The sequence below is a fragment of the Mangifera indica genome, chromosome 10 (assembly GCF_011075055.1).
Source record: "Mangifera indica cultivar Alphonso chromosome 10, CATAS_Mindica_2.1, whole genome shotgun sequence".
NCBI lineage: Eukaryota > Viridiplantae > Streptophyta > Magnoliopsida > Sapindales > Anacardiaceae > Mangifera > Mangifera indica.
In genome coordinates this window covers 7,007,321-7,025,190 of record NC_058146.1, presented here as the reverse complement: position 1 = coordinate 7,025,190, position 17,870 = coordinate 7,007,321, and the positions used below count along the sequence as shown (strand labels likewise).

Sequence of the window (17,870 nt, the reverse complement as noted above, 5' to 3'; positions counted from 1 at the left end):
TTGTTATTGGGCTCAATTTCAGACCAATCGCAAAACATTTGCACCATATAATGGGGATATTAATTAAAATAATATATATATATAATTTTTTTATTATATAAATATAATTATTTTTTAATGTAATTTTTTTTTTTAAATTTGAAATTTAGAATTAATCAGATAAACTGGTTAACCGACTATGATTAGATAGATTGGACAAGTAAATTGGCCAACCTGTCATAAACGAATAACTTAGTTTAATAAATTAATCGATGGGTCAAATATGTTATTTTATATCTTGATTAAATAAATAAAAAATTTAAAAATATTTTAAATAAAAAAAATAAGAGTACTTTAATTAAAAGCCTAAAGGCCAGATTGATTTTAATATAATTATATACAACTTAGCAGACAGGTTTACTTTGTACCCCAAACGTGAGCTCCATGCATTCTATATTTTCAATTTCCAAACCTGACCATTTGCATATTTATAAGTTTTTTAGTTTTTTCTTAATTCTTAAACCTTTTTTTGACACTAATGAATTTGATGTAATGCTAAAATATGGATCTTAATCTCACTAAAAATTGAGATATTAATTAAAATAGGAAAAATAGTTTCTTCTTGGTAAGGACTCCAAGACCTTTCCCACTCAAGTGTTTGGGTCATCTATGCCACAACTCAACCAATGAATCATCAACTGAATTTACCTCTATGACACATAACTTGACATGAGTAACATAGAGAGTATTTTGCTTTATTCCTTTGGCCAACACCAGGTTTCCCCTTGTGAAATTCCAAACTCCATTGCCAAATAAACCATAACAACTCTCTTCATCAATTGACCCATGGAAATAAAATTGATTCGTATATTAGAGACATATCTAACACACTGTTAAACCATAATATGCAACCAACAATGGCATGTAAAATTACTTTACAAATTTTTGTAATTTTTGTAAATACATAATTTTTCATCCAATATGACTAGTGACCACGAATGAATGGATAATGAGAAATACTCACGATGACAAGTCACATGTTACAAAGCACAAAATCAACTATCCATGTCAAGGACAATCGGTTTATTTCTTTCTTATCTTTGTTTTCTTCTTTCTCCTTGGTCTTTACCTTTTTCAACTTACAACAACTTCTATGAAAGTAGTCTGGCTCACCCTAATGAGAGTAATTTAGTTCTCTTCTAAATATTGGAGATTTATACTTTTTTTCCTTCCTCACTATTCTGTCCCAAGGGTTTTTGAACGTGAAAAATATACCCGTGACTTTCTTCTAATATTTTCATTCAAAACATTACCTTTAATCAAATCCATTGTGATCTTTCCATACAGAGTTTAGTTAGACAAAAAGAGGGTTCACAAGGTCTTTCATATATCCAGTAATGTATAAATTAGTCATAATCATTAAACCTCATCATCAAAAGTGGTTCCTATTCCAAGTAAATGATTTATAACCCTTGAAATGTATTCAAATGATCTATCATGGTGATTCAATCCTAATACCTCAAACCATCGTTTGCTTGAAAAAAAACACTTGATCATTTCCTAGCATAAAACCTTTCTAGTTTTTAAGAGTGTGCGAACATTAGTCTCTCCACTCATATGGTTTAGAACATTATGTCTACTTATTATCTAATGTATTTGCAAAACTGTCTATGAAGCAAGGTCCATCCTACACTCGTATATAGTTTCTTGATACAAATATCAATAGATAATAATCCTTCACATAAAGTAGATAGTCCATCTTAGGGCTGGATTTGAGCCAAGCCAGCTCGAGCTCGAGCTCGAGCTCGGCTCGGCTTGGTTCAAGCCCGAAACGAGCCAGACTCTGCTCAGCTCGATCGAGCTCGAGCTGGCTCGGGTTGGCTCGGTAATTTTTTTTTTTATTTTTCATACAAAACGACGTCGTTTTGATCTATATATATATACAAAACGGCTCGACTCGAATCCAGCCCTAGTCCATCTTCCCTTTCCATGTATGATAATTTGAACCATTTAGATTCATCATTCTACTTTTATAGAGTTCCTATTAACACATAAGGTAGAGAAAAATCCTAAATTGTGTTATGATACAAGTTTTTAGCCAAAAAAAAAAAAAAGACACCCTTTTAGATCTTTCAACATGATTTCCAAACTCAATGAAGTGATAAATTCTCAAGAGATCCACCCAAAAACAGCATGCAGCCACAAAATAATGGAAACCAAAACACAATAAAAAGCAAACACCAAATTTACTTAGATAAACCTTCTCAATGCAAGGGGATGAAAAAACCATGGAAAAACAATCTTTTACCATATCATAATGAGTTTATAATCAAAGAAGTTCTCTATAATAAACTAGAGTCCACAACAATATCATCAGAACGATCATAAAAATACAACAAGAACACAATGAGAGAAATTTTATCGTTTCCTTTCACACAAAGTTGGACTCTTGTTTGTTAATCTCTTGCTCGAAGATTGCTATAACTTCCTATCAAAACCCATGAAGAGAAAATAACCAAAAACTTCCTTTAGGTTCAACCCACAACCACCACAGAGTTCGCAGGGAGAGACGCAAGAAGTATGCTCAATACACACACAAAGGTAGATGCAAAGGTGTATGCAAAAAACAAGAAAACGACTTTCGTTTTTTGGGTCAAAATCTTCCATTTTTCTTCAACAACTTTTTTCTCTTTTCTATTCGCTGAAAGCCCGCAATCGTCGCTTCCTCTTTTTAATTTTTTATTTGTGTCACTTTGCTAAAATCTTGTGGAGCCACTTAAAAGCTTCCAAAGGAAACCTTTTATATAGAAGGTTCTTTAAATTTTATTAATTTTACACTAGTCCTACTACATCGGCGGGACAATCCAACAACTCCTTATCAAATATTAGTTTAATTTCATCTGAAATGTCTCAAAAATTTTCCAGACTATAAATACAGACTTAACATTACTAAAAACTCTTTAAAAAAAAGATCAAATTCTAAAATATAAAAGAAAACCACGTAAGAGAATCATAAATAATTTCAGAAAACGTTTGCAATACATTCTGCAAATAAATTAAATTTAACACTATATTTAAAGTATGAGTTTATATATTAATTTCTAATAATGAATTAATTTCTATGAGTATAGTCAATCACAAAGCTTTAATGAAGTTGGTGAACGTTTGAGACGGAAGAAGAAAAAGACACATCTAGTATTCCTTTTGAATTGACTAATTCACTGGCCTTTTTCTCACCCAACCAAAAACAAAATCTTAAAAAATACTTTATAATTTCTTGATAGAGTACAGGCCGGCAAATCTAATCCATGCAAAACCATTGAATATTAAGACGGATTCAACCCTACACCAACTTTATTCATTTCTCCCTCTCTTCAATTTATTTATATAAATAAACCCTTCTTGGATTAATTCTTCATTTTCATTCCAAAACTCTCAACCAATCTTATCGATGAACATTTCTGCAAGAAGTTCGAAGCTTCAGGGTCTGCGGCCTGCGGCTCTTCAGGTGAACAAGAGCTCTTCAAAGATTATGAAGAAGAAGAATAATAGTAGTCATGTTGAAAGAGTAAAATCTCCTGTGGTGGTATATTTGGTGTCTCCAAAGATTATTCATGTAAGAGGTGAAGAATTCAAGGGGCTCGTGCAGCGGCTTACCGGGAAACAAGCATCTTCAGAAGCTACTGTAAAGGAAAAAGATAATAAGCAGGGCAGTGGTGGAGTGAATTATGAAGATGTAAATACTCTTCCAGGCAATTTAGCTGCTGCATAACCGAAATTATGTATCGACATTTTTAGTTAATTTTATGTGTAAGTTGATCTGTTATGTATGATTCCCGGCTTAAACTTTTGATTTTTTTGTGATTAATTATAATCTAATTATTAATTAGTTCTCTCTTTGAATTTGATTTGGCTTTGTTTATGAGCTCTTGTTTATGATTTATGCGCAAATGAAAGTATATATTCACTCAGATGAATCAACTGAAAATTGATATTTTTTTAAATTTCTTTTCCATCAATAATATAGTAATTTGAGTCGATTATTTGTCTTCGTTGCTTTGAATATGATTTTCGCTTGTGAGCTAAGGTTGCAAAAAATTGCGCGGTTTAGGTAACCAACGCATCTAAAGCACTTAACTCATATTCATCAACTATTGAAATGATAGATTCACAAGCATTAACAATCTTATTTTTTTTATTTTAAATTTCTTCCAGTAGTTACATTTGCTATTTAAAACTTTATTACCATGGTGTTCGGAACATAGGTGTTAAAGATGAAAAGTGCCTAAAAGTGACAAGAGATCCTATCATTTAAGTGAAAAAAGTGAAGGAGAAGGATTGTTTATAGACCAAAAGTAAAAAAAAAAATTAATAATGACTAATAAATGAAATCTTAAAAGAATAAATAGATGTTTATAATAAAATGTGAAAAAATATAAACTCTTCAATTTACATAAACTTTTATTAAATATATATTTTAATCGAAATTCAAGTCTTCGTCTTCATTATCGAATGTCATATCTTCTTCCTCATCATCAAATTTTTAATCTCTGATTTCATCTATTTCTTTATAAAAACATTCCTCTTTATTAAAAGACTTGTATTCTAAAACTTTTTTATCTTTATACATTAACTTAGAGTTAGACTTAAAAAAAAAGAGATTTTGTTTTAAAAGCGTGTTTTTTAACTTCTTCTAAAGTGCAATAAAAGTGCACCTAAGCTGTGCTTATGACTTTCGCTCACGTTGCATGTCTTGAAATAGTAGACCTATTACCTTGAGAAGCCTCTCACTTAAATGCGCTTTTAACAACTATGGTTTGGAGGTTAATTAATTTCACGGTGGAACACAGAGATCATCAATCTGTAGTACCTAAGCTTTCTGTAACTATAAAACAAAGAACCGATTTATATATTAAAAAAAAATTACCTTCAAATAGGGGTTTCTCAACACACATCTTGCTTTTGTTGTCACACTAACATAATTATTATGCCAATTAAGAATATATAAAACAAATTTTATATATCATTAATGAAGAAATATTCATATCATGGATTCATTGTGGAATAATATTATATCTCTGTCCAAGATTATACTTAAAGAAGTGTGCACATGTGTGTGCGTGTATGTGAGATTCATTGTGGAACAATATTGGATATGCATCCAAGATTATGCTCAAAGAAGCGTGTGTGTGCGTGCGTGCACATTATGACCATGGTTGGGTTCACAAGAGTGGACCAACTCCATCAAGAATTTCATGATTCAGTCTCAAACATTAGTGAAAGGTTTTTATGCTAATCTTAGCAATAATATAGGAGAAATCAGTAACCACATGTCTAGACAGTTTATTGTTAGGGAATATGTTTCCCTTTCTATCTTATTGTTATAAGAGAACATCTAGCCGTACTTGAGGTCAAATTTTTATGCTACGGGTAGCGGAAAAAGAATGGAGCTCCTTGATTTATGAATAAATGGAGACCGAAGGCTTAAAAAAGACAAAGTCCTAGATATTTCCTTTTTCTTGTTTGATACGCCGTATAATTGCTTCTAACCATACGAAATCTTTCCCAAATGAATTTAATTTAAAAATAAAAGTTATAGACAAATAAATCCTCCAATTCTCTTTTGCACCACATCTTCCCAAACCAAATTAGTCCTCAACTGATCAAGAATTTGTTTTTAAACCAAATTCATGGCAAAACAAACTGCGTGAAAAGTTGAATAACATTTGGTCTGTTGTGACAACAATTGAGAAGTGCCATAATACAAAAAATAGTTGTACTTGTACAGAAAGATCTTAGTCCTTTGGTAGATGAAATGGTCTTTGCTTAAAAATAAGAAGAAATTAACAAAGAAAAAGATAACACAGAAAAAGAACAAGAGAATCCATGAGACACTTCAAAAAGAAAGGTTGAAGAAGAAAAAAATAGTGATTCTCAGTCTTCTTCTAAAGGGGCTGTTGTGCTCAGAGAAGTTGTTGCCAACACCACTCCAAGGATCTTCGGAAAGAGGTATAAGACTACAACAACTAGGCATCTTTACTCTAAAAACACTACTTTTAGTTCTGCTCCCATTCGTCGATCAAACATAAACAAGTAAGCTTGGGCAAACTGTCTGCCAAAGAGGCGGAGAAGGCAACATCAACCAAATTAAGCAAAGTAGAGTTTCAGGGGAAGTGAGTCGGGAGTTATAGTTTTTTTTCTATAGGAATTAATCAGAACACTCCAAAGTTTAAAGGTTTTTTTTTTTTTTGCTTAACTATTTGAATGTATCATATGTAAGAATATTTTTATTAGTATGATTCATATTTAATTAATATAAAGTATAAATTTAATAATAAATTATGCCTTAAAGTATTATTACTCAATATAAAAGAGTTTATATAGTATAGTACGCTTTTATAAGGGTGTAATTGATGTTTTTCTAAATACTATATAAGATTGGTTTTCTCATTGTCCATCATACAATTTTAAAAAATATAGCTTACAATTAGTTACGTTCACAATTAACGTATACAGGAGAAGAAAGAAAAATCAAGTCTTCTTCCACATTCAAGCCTCTGCAATTCAAAAATCCAGTTAAAATCTTTTATCAAATCACCAATAGAGTCATATATGTTTTAATTCAATTAACCTATGATAATGATGAGTTCAAATTTCTTAAGAATGAAATTAGGGCAAGTTTGAGGTCAATAGAATTCAAAAATATGTTTATATAAATTTAAAGATTTACCTTGATTTGATGCTTATTAAAAAATACAGAATGTTTTGCATTTTCATATGACTCTGTATATGAATGGTTCTTATATTATATTATTTTACATTATTGTAATTGATTACTTGCTCTAATTTTGATAATACAGACTTACATCATTTAGATACCTGGAACTTCGATTTGCATGGTGGTATTTTTATTTGGTACTCCTATGCCTTGTAGAATAAAGACTTGCTTTTCCTTGAAACTTAAATATTTTGATATAATATTTGTTGTAATTAATATGCTTGAGCGAAGTGCAGAATTAAAAGATATTGTTTTAATATTTAGTCAACAATGATCTGATTGTTGCTGCTTTATATTGGCTTTGTTTATCGTTTTGCCAAATGAGGGGATTTTAGATATTTTTACCAAACCATAGACAATTGTGATCACAAACTTTATAATAGATGATAATAATGTTGTGTGCACATAGAAGACATTTTATTATTACTTTTCTGATATATTAGTTTTTATGACACATAACATTAATAGTTACAATTAACACCTTATGAGTTTTGTACTTTTGTGAATTTTGTTACAGATAACATTACAAGTCTCTACAATCAAGTGCATTTGGGCTAGTTCTTTCTTCATCATTTTGTAACCTAAATATTTGCTTTCTCTCTCAAATATATTTTGGTTCTTCGAGTTCTTAATTTTTATTGCAGCTTTCATTTTTGTTTATTAATTTCTCTTTTAAGTTCAATTGGCAGGTAATCATCTTTCCACAGATCTTAAAAACTGACTGTGACCTGAGAATAAAGAGATTTTAATCTCTCAAAGCAGAAGAGATTTTAGCTCTCACGTTCAACAAGATTATGAACTTCTCTTTCTAAAGAAGCTTCGAAAAATGAGTGGGATACTCATTTCTAATTCAAATATGTATTAACTTATGTTGTTAAGGTTTAAGTTTCAATTATGTGAGTTTTATAACCGGAGTATTTGAGTTGATCTTTTAAAATATTTGACATTTTATTTTTTGTTATAATGGATTTGAATTTGTATCCCATAAATGTAGGCCATAACTATAGCTGAAATAGGTAGGCTGGATTCAAGTTGAACATAGCCTGAACAAAGTGAAGCTTGTTTTTAGGTTCTTTTTAAGAGGGTTTAGCTCATGCTTGGATTCAGGCTCGTTGAGCTTGAGCTCAATACAGTTCTTGTTCGACTTGTTTCATAGATCGGGATTTCGTATTCGGCTTGAGTTTGTGTAGACAAGCCGAACTTGACTCAGGCTCACTAATCTCATTCGTTCAAATTTGGTTTCCTTATAACTTGTGCGACGTTGTTTAAATTTTTTTTAAATATATTAAAGCTCAAGCTCAGGCTCATGATCGATTTTCAAAAATATTTTAGTTCAGATCCAAAATCGAGTTCATATATATTAAGCTCGGGTTTAGGTTTGTTTGAGCAAAGCTCATATCAAACTTGAATAAACTCGTTTCGAATCTAACCCAGGTAAAAAATGATTTGCATCATTTACTTTGTTGTCTACTATATTTTCTGTTACATGTTTGCATGAAATCATAGTTTACCTAATTACTTGTTAATGGCACTCATAATCATGTATACAAATAATCTGTATAATAAGAATTTAAGGAAAGAAAAACAAATTTCCTATTCACTGAAAATATATACAATGAATTTGAATATAAGCAATTACATTTTTATTTCAAGCACTTTTCTGACAAATATTCAATTTTCTGCAATTGAAGATTCCATTTTGAGAAGTTAAATTTTGGCACAAACTGGGTAAAACAAACAAAAAGAAAAACAAAAATGACTAGCTAGACCCAAGATTTTCTGTTAACGTTTTCGGGTTTGCATTTTGCAAGGAAATGGGCTTAGCAGCATTGTTCCAAAGGTGGCATTGGAATCAAATGCCACCTTCAAATCCTCGCACAAACCTGTTATATCATAAGGTGTTCCCTTATCGATTGCTGTCACATCTATATTCACTCTTGTATCTATCGTCACATCAAATTTCACGACGTTTCCATTCAAATCGCCTTCAACTCCCCCGGCAATATAGTCGGAAACCGGTGCCGATGAGACGCCGATGTGTGCTTTCACCAAATTTAATTCACCTTTTCTTTGCGCAAAAGGTTTGATCACTGCACCTGATATAAACTCTCTCCTGTACCCTACAACAACATCGAACTTCTCATACCTGATTATTTTGTTCTTGTAAGGGTTTTCTACGGACAAAATGATATCCCAATTGCCAGTTAACTCAGACTTTGAACTGTTAACAGAAAAGTTATCAACGAATAGAGAGTACACCTGAATCTCAGGATGTTCATCGAAGCTGGCTGCGAAAAATGATAAAAGAAAAAGCACCCCTAGACATATGAAGAGAATAGGGATACACAGTTCAAATGGCAAGCTCAAGTCGGCTTCATCAAAATTTCTTGAAGGAACTTTTTTAATATTCTTCTCAAGATCTGTTGAAGCCACCATATTAATATTTTTCTCAAGTTCTGTTAAAGCATGTATAGTAAATATTGATATTCTTCTTCTGGATCTGTTGAAGCGCCCGTTGAATAGAGATATTGCAGAAAAACTGAAACGATATTTACTGATATTTAATGTCCTCAAAAATTTTTTAATTAATAATGTCCACTAAGAGATATTATTATTATTATAAATAAAAAATTAGATAATTTATTTATCAAACTATTTTTCTTAGGATCCATTGAAGCCCATAATGAAAGACAAACAAATTAGTTATATACATGGAGGGGACTACAAAAACAAACCAGTTATATATGAAAAACCCTAATCTTCCAAATTCTTGTCAAATCAATTGTTATACATAGACACAAATTTAGAATCTCAATTTAGTGTGTTTCGCATTAGAGTGATAAAAAAAATAGAGTTAAGCTCAAATAATTTTAACATTAATTTTATATATACGAACTAATTAAGCATATATTCCTTACAAAATTATGTTTTATAATATAAAAATAAGTTTGTATGAAGAGTCTCTGTATGTAATAGTATTTATGTTCAGATTCAATATTGAAGAATAAAAAGTGGACAACTATATTCAATATCTTGCTAAATCTTTTCAAAAATAAATGAAGGATAAGAAATTTACTTAGATATAAGATCTTACAAATAGAAGTAGCATGTTAACTGCAATATATTTCACTTTGGAGTTATACTATATGTACAATTTTGTATATAAATAATGATATATTATTATATAATTAAATAATTTTAAATTAGACATAAAGTAATCAATTCTTCTCACGTGCATATCCGGCTTGACTTTAGAGAGTTGAAATCATCAATGATGGACTTCATATGAACTTTACAACAATGTCCTCTGTGGTATGTACTGTTGACTATCATTAAAAAATTTATCTTCCAACTTGTTGGGAAGTTTTGTTTCTATTATCTTTGTAATGGAAAATGCGTGTTCTATCATTGTTAATAATGTTGTTAACACAGAAGAATTAATTGCGATTACAGTGAGCAATAAAATAAATAAAATTAACGGATTTTTGGCGATGTTCTCTCTTTATTGGATATTTTCATTAATAATAGCAAGAATGCCGTCTGAATTAATTTTGATATTATAACTGTTGTGCCGTTGTGGCGAATAAAAAGTTAGTGCATGCTATTTTATATAAGGGCGGATACAGTTTAGTTTAATATAGTTTTAGAGTTTTTTCAAATCAAGTTAAAAAAATAATTTGAAAAATTTACAAACTAAGTTAATTGAAAAAATATGATTTGGTTCGGTTTAGATTACGCATTATTTACTTCTAAATATATATTATTTAATAAAATTAATAAAATTATAGTGATTTTTTAAATATAATATAAACATGTGTGTGTGTATATATATATATATATATATATATATATATAGAGAGAGAGAGAGAGAGAGAGAGAGAGAGAGAGAGAGAGAGAAGATCGAAGACAAAATAAATATGAAAAAAATAAGTTGTACACTTAAGTGTTTATTGAAAAATTATGTGAATACTTTATACACAAATAATGTCATATCACCAAGTGATTAGGTATTGTTTTATCTCTAATTTAAAAAATTTCAATCATAGGGTAACATATCATTTTTTGTGCATATTATTTATATGAAATAAAAAACTATAGTTTACAGTTTGGTTTGGTTTTAAAATCATCCAAACCACAACCCAAACTAAAAAAACAGTTTGAAATTTTTTCAAATCAAACTATAATTTTTAAACAGTTTAATCTAGTTTTATAGTTTGAACTGAATTATGCACACCTCTAATTTTATTTTCAGTGAATTAAACACGGTGGGTACTGTGCAAAATGGTTAAACAAAATTGTATTACTGAATCTACAAATAATACTCTTTTCAATAGAATATTCATTATTCATTATATAAGGGCAAATAAATAAATATATTGGCTGAATAGTGAATATTTGTTTTTTATAATTTTGTTGATAATATATGGGTTTAAATAAAAAATAAAAATAAGCAATATTATCTGTGTGAATGCTATATTTTAAATATCAAAAGAATGTAAAAAATCTAGGTAAAATCGAGAGGATCCTGATGCATATACAAAACTATATCTCATCCATTTTATCTTTTTTCTTGAAAGATTTTGTATTAGTTAGTTACTACTTCAATGGGATACTATGATCCCTTTAACCCTAATTTGACTGAGATGAATTCATTATGCTTATTTTATGTTTCATAATTGTTCTTATATTCAAAAACTTAACATAACCTATTCCCTTCTTCTTCTTCATTTTCTCCTCCGTATATAATCAATTTGTTTGTCCTTCTTCAACAATAAGAATGTTTATATGAAGAGCAGTTCAATGGACCCTGAGAAGAATGTTGATCCAGGGAATGATGAAACTTTCAGGGAGGACTGCATCCCTGTTTTCTTCGTTGCTGCAGTCTACAGTGGTTTCTTTTTACTAACTTTCTTAGGAGTTTCCAACAGTCGTCCTCAAATCCAGGTGAACTCACTCTCCGTCAATAACTTTTCAGTTTCCGTTTCAGAGTCTAAGTTATCTGGTGACTGGAATATCATTTTGTCCATTAAAAACCCTTACAAAGATTACATAATCTCGTATTCGAGTTTTGAAGTTCATGTCTCCTACAGAAAAGAATTTATATCAGGTGGGATGATCATCAGTTGTTTTGAGCAAGCGGCGGGTGAGGAGAATTTGTTGGCCGCAGGATTCAATCACTCATCGGCAACAATTTCCAGGCCGTCTGCTCATGAAGTTGAAGAGGAATTGGTTGGAAGCGGAGCCGTAGAGTTTGATGTGACGATACATGGAAAAATAAAAACATTTGCAGACGAAAGGTCGAGATCTAGAGCCATGCATTATAAGATATCAGGTTCATGTGAGAACTTGAAGGTGGGATTTGACACCAGTCATACTGTTGGAACAATGCTGAAAAGGCAAACCCCTTCGTTTTGCAAAGTGCGAAGCCGTAGCTGAAACCAAAAAATTATTCATGGGAGTCCAAGAAGAATAAGTTGATTTTATGAGTAATGCTACATGCATTAAGAATAAAAGATCATAGGTGTATTATTGCTACATTATACGTAAAATTTCAAATCTTTCAATAAAACTAGCTAGAATAAAGAATGGAAAGTCTTCTCTATAATTAGGGTTTAGAATTTATTAGTTTTTAGCCGAGGTTGAATGATATTTAATTTTAATGTATTGATGACATAGAATTGTTTTGTGTTGATGGATAGAAATTTGAACGATATGACCTTAATGGGTAATTTGAGTAGGCTCTATATATAAGAGTTTTCTCTAATAATATAAAACATAGTATCTGTAATTGGTTCAATCCTAAAAATAATAATTTAGTTTGAATAGGGTTTCTCTTTAAAAAAAAAAAAAGGATAATATGGTTTATGTTTTGTAGGAATAATTATTGTTATTTGAAAGTCTCCATCTTTGACTGTAATAAGGTTAAATATTAACCCCTAACTTTTATGAACTATATAGAAAATTAAAGTATTTTCAGTTTTCTCTAATGGATTATTATATAAAATAAATCACATTATTTTTTCTTTTTTTTTTCTGATTAAACTTTTAGAATTTTTATATTCTTTATTATACATGAGTAATATATGTATACAATTTTCTTTATGTTAGAAAACTATAGAGAAAAAATAAGTTCAAAATTTTTACTTATCAATATTGAAGACTCTTTAAAGATTGTTCACTTGTAATAAATTTCTAGGATGAAGTTTCATTAGATAAACAGTAAGTGCCAATAGCCTCACTCTCATTTATAGGTAGACCCTAAAGCCATTTTCATCCATTAAAAAAAATAATAAGAATGCTAAAATGTAACCAAGGAATTACCATCTCAGTTTTAATCCAATATTAATCATATTCTTAATAATCATTAATCAATACTTTTACCCAATGTTTTTAAAACCACATTGGTCATCAAACCAGTTTTTCGACTGATTCAACTGAACAACTAACTGATTCGACCTATTATCAAATTACTATATATTTTTGAATAGTATCAAATATTTATCATATTTTTGAAACATAAAACACATGAAATATATAAAACATAATTTCAAATATTAATTAAATAATTGACACTTTATTACATAAATAAAGAAAAAAACCAATTATAAATTTTTGGTTTTAAATAGTTTTTTCAATTCAATAAATTTTCAAAATTTGATCGAATTTTAAATAAATCAATTTTTATATGTAGACTTGATCAAATTACGAAATCAAACTGGAATATAGAATAATTTACAGTTCAACCAATCAAACCAAACAATTCGGTCCGGCTTCAAAAACACTTCTTTTGCCAACCCAAAACTAACTATATTCTTTTGTAGAAAAACATTTCCAAATTAGGGGTCTTATTGTTAATAAATTAACCTTTATCTTATTTTTCATAATGATTATATGCAAACTCTATATTTTAAGTATCTTTACAATCTAATGTATTAAAGGCTTCAGATTGATATGCAATTTCTTTTAATTATTTAATTTAAAATCATATAATAGCTTCTATAAATAAATATGCATAAAAAATTTATACTATAATATTATTATTATATTATAGTATAAATTTTTATAATCCATTAGCACATACCATGCTTCCATTAAAATTTTTAAATTAATTAATTAATTTTGTTAAGAATATAGGTAAAAGAAATATAATTAATTAGATTATGGTAATAATCTATAATAATAATGGAATATTTGCCGATAATCTCTCTCTTTCTTTGAAAAACCTGGACATGGCGTCTCCTCTATTATTCTTGAATCTTCATCATCATGTCAATTTCAATCCCTTTAATCTTCTCTTCTCTTTGATCTCTACTCAGCCTCTCTTTATTCTTCATCTTCACAATCTCATCATTTCCTTTCCCTTCACTCTCTCTCTTTGTTGTCCTCCATCGTCTGCTTCTTCATAAATTATCCTCCGTTATTGTTTTCTTCTTCCTCTTGTGCTTTGGTTTGTTTTTAACAAAATGTATTGAATGCATCTCAATGTTCCCTGTAATTATATTCTCTGAAAATTCTTAAATATTTCACCGATGGAATAATAAATTTTTCATATTTTGATGGGAAACACATGTGTAGGGCCTAATACTAGAGGTAATGGATTCCTGCAATCTGTTACGGCGGCCGTTTGGCGAAACCGTCTACCGGAAGACGGCCAAAAAAACGATACCAAAAACCAACCAACCGATCAATCTGTACAATCATCGAAACAAAATACTGATAAATCCGCCACAACCACCGCCACCGAAAAAGCGGCAATTCAAAACACGGCGCCTCCGCCGGTTAAAATCAGCAACGACGAACCGAAAGCACAACCTCAAGTTCCTCAGCAAAACCCAAATGAGGCCGACAAAGCGAAGAAACCGTCTCATATGAAGAGAGTTTCAAGTGCAGGATTGCGGGCGGAGTCCGTGTTGGGCAGGAAGACGGGGAACTTAAAGGAGATTTATAGCTTGGGGCGCAAATTAGGTCAAGGACAATTCGGAACAACATTCCTCTGCATTGAGAAGGCAACAGGCAAAGAATACGCCTGTAAATCAATCTCAAAGAGGAAGCTAACTACTGAAGAGGATGTTGAAGATGTTAGAAGGGAAATAAGAATAATGCATCACATGGCGGGGCATCCTAATGTCATACAGATTGTTGAAGCCTATGAAGACGCGGTGGCGGTGCACGTTGTGATGGAACTTTGTGCAGGCGGCGAGCTTTTTGATAGGATTATACAGAGGGGCCATTATACGGAGAAGAAAGCCGCTGAGTTAACCAGGATTATAGTTGGAGTGGTGGAGGCTTGTCATTCTTTAGGAGTTATGCACAGAGATCTGAAACCGGAGAATTTTTTGTTCATTGATCATCGAGAGGATTCGCCTTTGAAGACGATAGATTTTGGACTCTCAATGTTCTTTAGGCCAGGTGTGGATTTTCTTCAGGATTTTGAGCTTTAATTAAGCAATATTCTATATGCAAGATAGTTTACAAATTATTTAGTAAAATTTTCTTTATAGAATTCTTCCACTAATTTGCTGAGGTAAATGTTGATTGACTAGTTTTAGGAGTACGAATAGCCAAAGAAGTTCATTGAAAGTTTTAATTATGTTTCTTGGACATTATGCAAGCTTATGAAGTGAGATTTTACAAGATTCTATAAGAATTTCTAGCCTTGGTGAGGCTTTTAATTTTTTTCCACATTAGAAGTAGAAAGCAATTCTAGTTTGAAAGAACATATTAAAGTTTTTGAGAAGGAGATCAATAGATAACAAATAGAGACACCAATGAGCATACTGACTTTCTATAAAATTTGTGCTAATTTCAAAGAACTTTACTTGAGGAAACCAGTTGCCAATTAGTTTTGCTTTTGGCCCTTTGCCTTGAGCTTAATTTGCTTTCATTTCAAAAACAAAGTTAGATTTTCTCAATGCTTGTTGAGTTAGATTATGTTTCTCGATGCTGCTATGTCACATATTGCTGATATTTTTCCTCTTAAGGAGTGAGGACTTACTTGTATCTTGGCAGCAAATAGTCTCAACATTCTTTGTTTCAACATTGCATACTTTTTACCCTCTTTTTCCTGCATTGAATTGTAACTATTCTTGCAGGAGAAACATTCAGTGATGTTGTTGGAAGCCCCTACTACGTTGCTCCTGAAGTGTTGCGAAAGCATTATGGTCCAGCATGTGATGTGTGGAGCGCAGGGGTGATTGTTTACATATTACTAAGTGGGGTGCCTCCATTTTGGGATGGTAAGAACTGATGATCTGATAAAAATCAGGCTTCCGTTGTTCTGCTTTTGCTTATAGCCACCTCTCTATGATGTTTATTTTATTGGTTTGCTGCGCGTCCACTTGAATCAGAAACGGAGCAAGGAATTTTCGAACAAGTTCTGAAAGGTGATCTCGACTTTGTTTCTGAGCCATGGCCTACGATATCAGCTGGTGCAAAAGATCTAGTTCGGAGAATGCTTGCAAGAGACCCCAAGAAACGGTTAACTGCTCACGAAGTCCTCTGTAAGTCATTATGTTGTTAAAGAATCATGAAAATCAGTAAGCTCTTATGACAAAAATAACTAATTTTGTGGACATTTCATTCTTCTGCAGGTCATCCTTGGGTTCAGGAGCACGGTCTTGCTCCGGATAAGCCTCTTGATTCTGCAGTTTTATCACGCTTAAAACAATTTTCAGCCATGAACAAGCTCAAGAAAATTGCCATCAGAGTAAGCAGCTCTAATTGTCATGAGGACTTCTACTTGCCAATTTTTTATTGAGGCTCTCAACTAAAGGGTTGTAAATTTTCGCAGGTAATAGCCGAGAGCCTGTCAGAAGAGGAAATTGGAGGGCTGAAATGAAAGAAATGTTCAAGATGATAGACACAGATAACAGTGGACAAATCACTCTTGAGGAACTCAAAAAGGGTTTGGAAAGAGTAGGAGCAAATCTAAAGGATTCCGAAATCATTAATTTAATGGAATCGGTAAGTTATAAATTACAGTAATCTATCAGACCAGAAAGTATGAATTTGACCAAAGTTTGATTAACTTCAGTCTTAACATTCTTCCCATCAATGCAGGCTGATATAGACAACAGTGGCACCATGGACTACAAAGAGTTCACAGCTGCCATGCTTCATCTAAACAAAATTCAGAAAGAAGATCATTTATACGCAGCGTTTCAATATTTTGACAAAGATGGAAGTGGTTACATAACTTTAGATGAACTACAGGCAGCCTGTAAACAATTTGGCTTGGATAGCACACAATTAAAAGAAATTATTCGAGAAGTCGACAAAGATAATGTACACAAATCGTATCGATTTTTCTTATCAGAAGCCTAACAAAATCCATCTTCAAACGATCTTTCTAACAACCCTTTTCTTGTTTTTCTCCAGGACGGGCGCATTGATTACAGCGAATTTGCTGATATGATGCAAGGCAAAATTTAGGCAAGATGGTGATGAAGAAAACCCTAGAAATATTTCATTCAGGAAAAAGGCTTTAGAAGTTGCAGATTCCTGATCCTAATATACCAAAAATCCCAAAAGTTTGGTAGATAATATGTAATTTTTCGGAAACAAAATCTGATCTTGAAAACTTAACAGGTTTTCAAGTGCATATTGTTGTAAAGATCACCAGGCAGATTAAATTTTAGTGTTCAATTTCTTTATGCATGATATATTTGAAATCTAGGCATATAATTATTGGGTTACACTATAATGATCATAATTTAGGCCGGTTGGGGTTTTTTGAATGTGAAAGAGCACAAATCTTCCCATCAGAAAATCATCTGACATCTTTTAATAAGCTATTGATATTTTGAGCTAAAATAACTCCAACTAGGATTCTTATGCTCATAGTCATATTAAATTATGAATGTTGATTGAATTATTAAAGAAAGGGAAATCAATCTTCCTTAAACTATTTTACAAGCAATTGCTTTTCTATTATTATATCTCTTGAAAGAGTAAAGTTTATATTTTCACTTATTGTTATCTCAACAAAAGCAATTATTCATTCCATCGATATTCTCCATGGCCTAGTGCATCCAAAATTTGTTGATAATTATATCCTTATGTTTCTTTTGAACGTTGTCAACCTTCAAAATGCATCCAGATGTCACAACAAAAA

At 31.2% G+C, this 17,870-nt stretch overlaps 2 protein-coding genes and 1 pseudogene across 2 annotated transcripts; all 3 read left to right on the top strand.

Moving 5' to 3' along the window:
- The first annotated feature begins 3,430 nt into the window (after positions 1–3,430).
- On the top strand, positions 3,431–3,751 carry LOC123227879 (VQ motif-containing protein 8, chloroplastic-like). Its single transcript, XM_044653001.1, has one exon. The coding sequence runs from the start codon at positions 3,431–3,433 to the stop codon at positions 3,749–3,751; it is 321 nt and encodes a 106-aa protein (XP_044508936.1).
- Positions 3,752–11,557: 7,806 nt separating this feature from the next.
- LOC123227878 lies at positions 11,558–12,193 on the top strand. Its single transcript, XM_044653000.1, has one exon. It carries the CDS (start codon positions 11,558–11,560, stop codon positions 12,191–12,193), a length of 636 nt encoding a protein of 211 aa, XP_044508935.1.
- Positions 12,194–14,313: 2,120 nt separating this feature from the next.
- Positions 14,314–17,261, top strand: LOC123227877 (annotated as a pseudogene).
- The last annotated feature ends 609 nt before the right edge of the window (positions 17,262–17,870 follow it).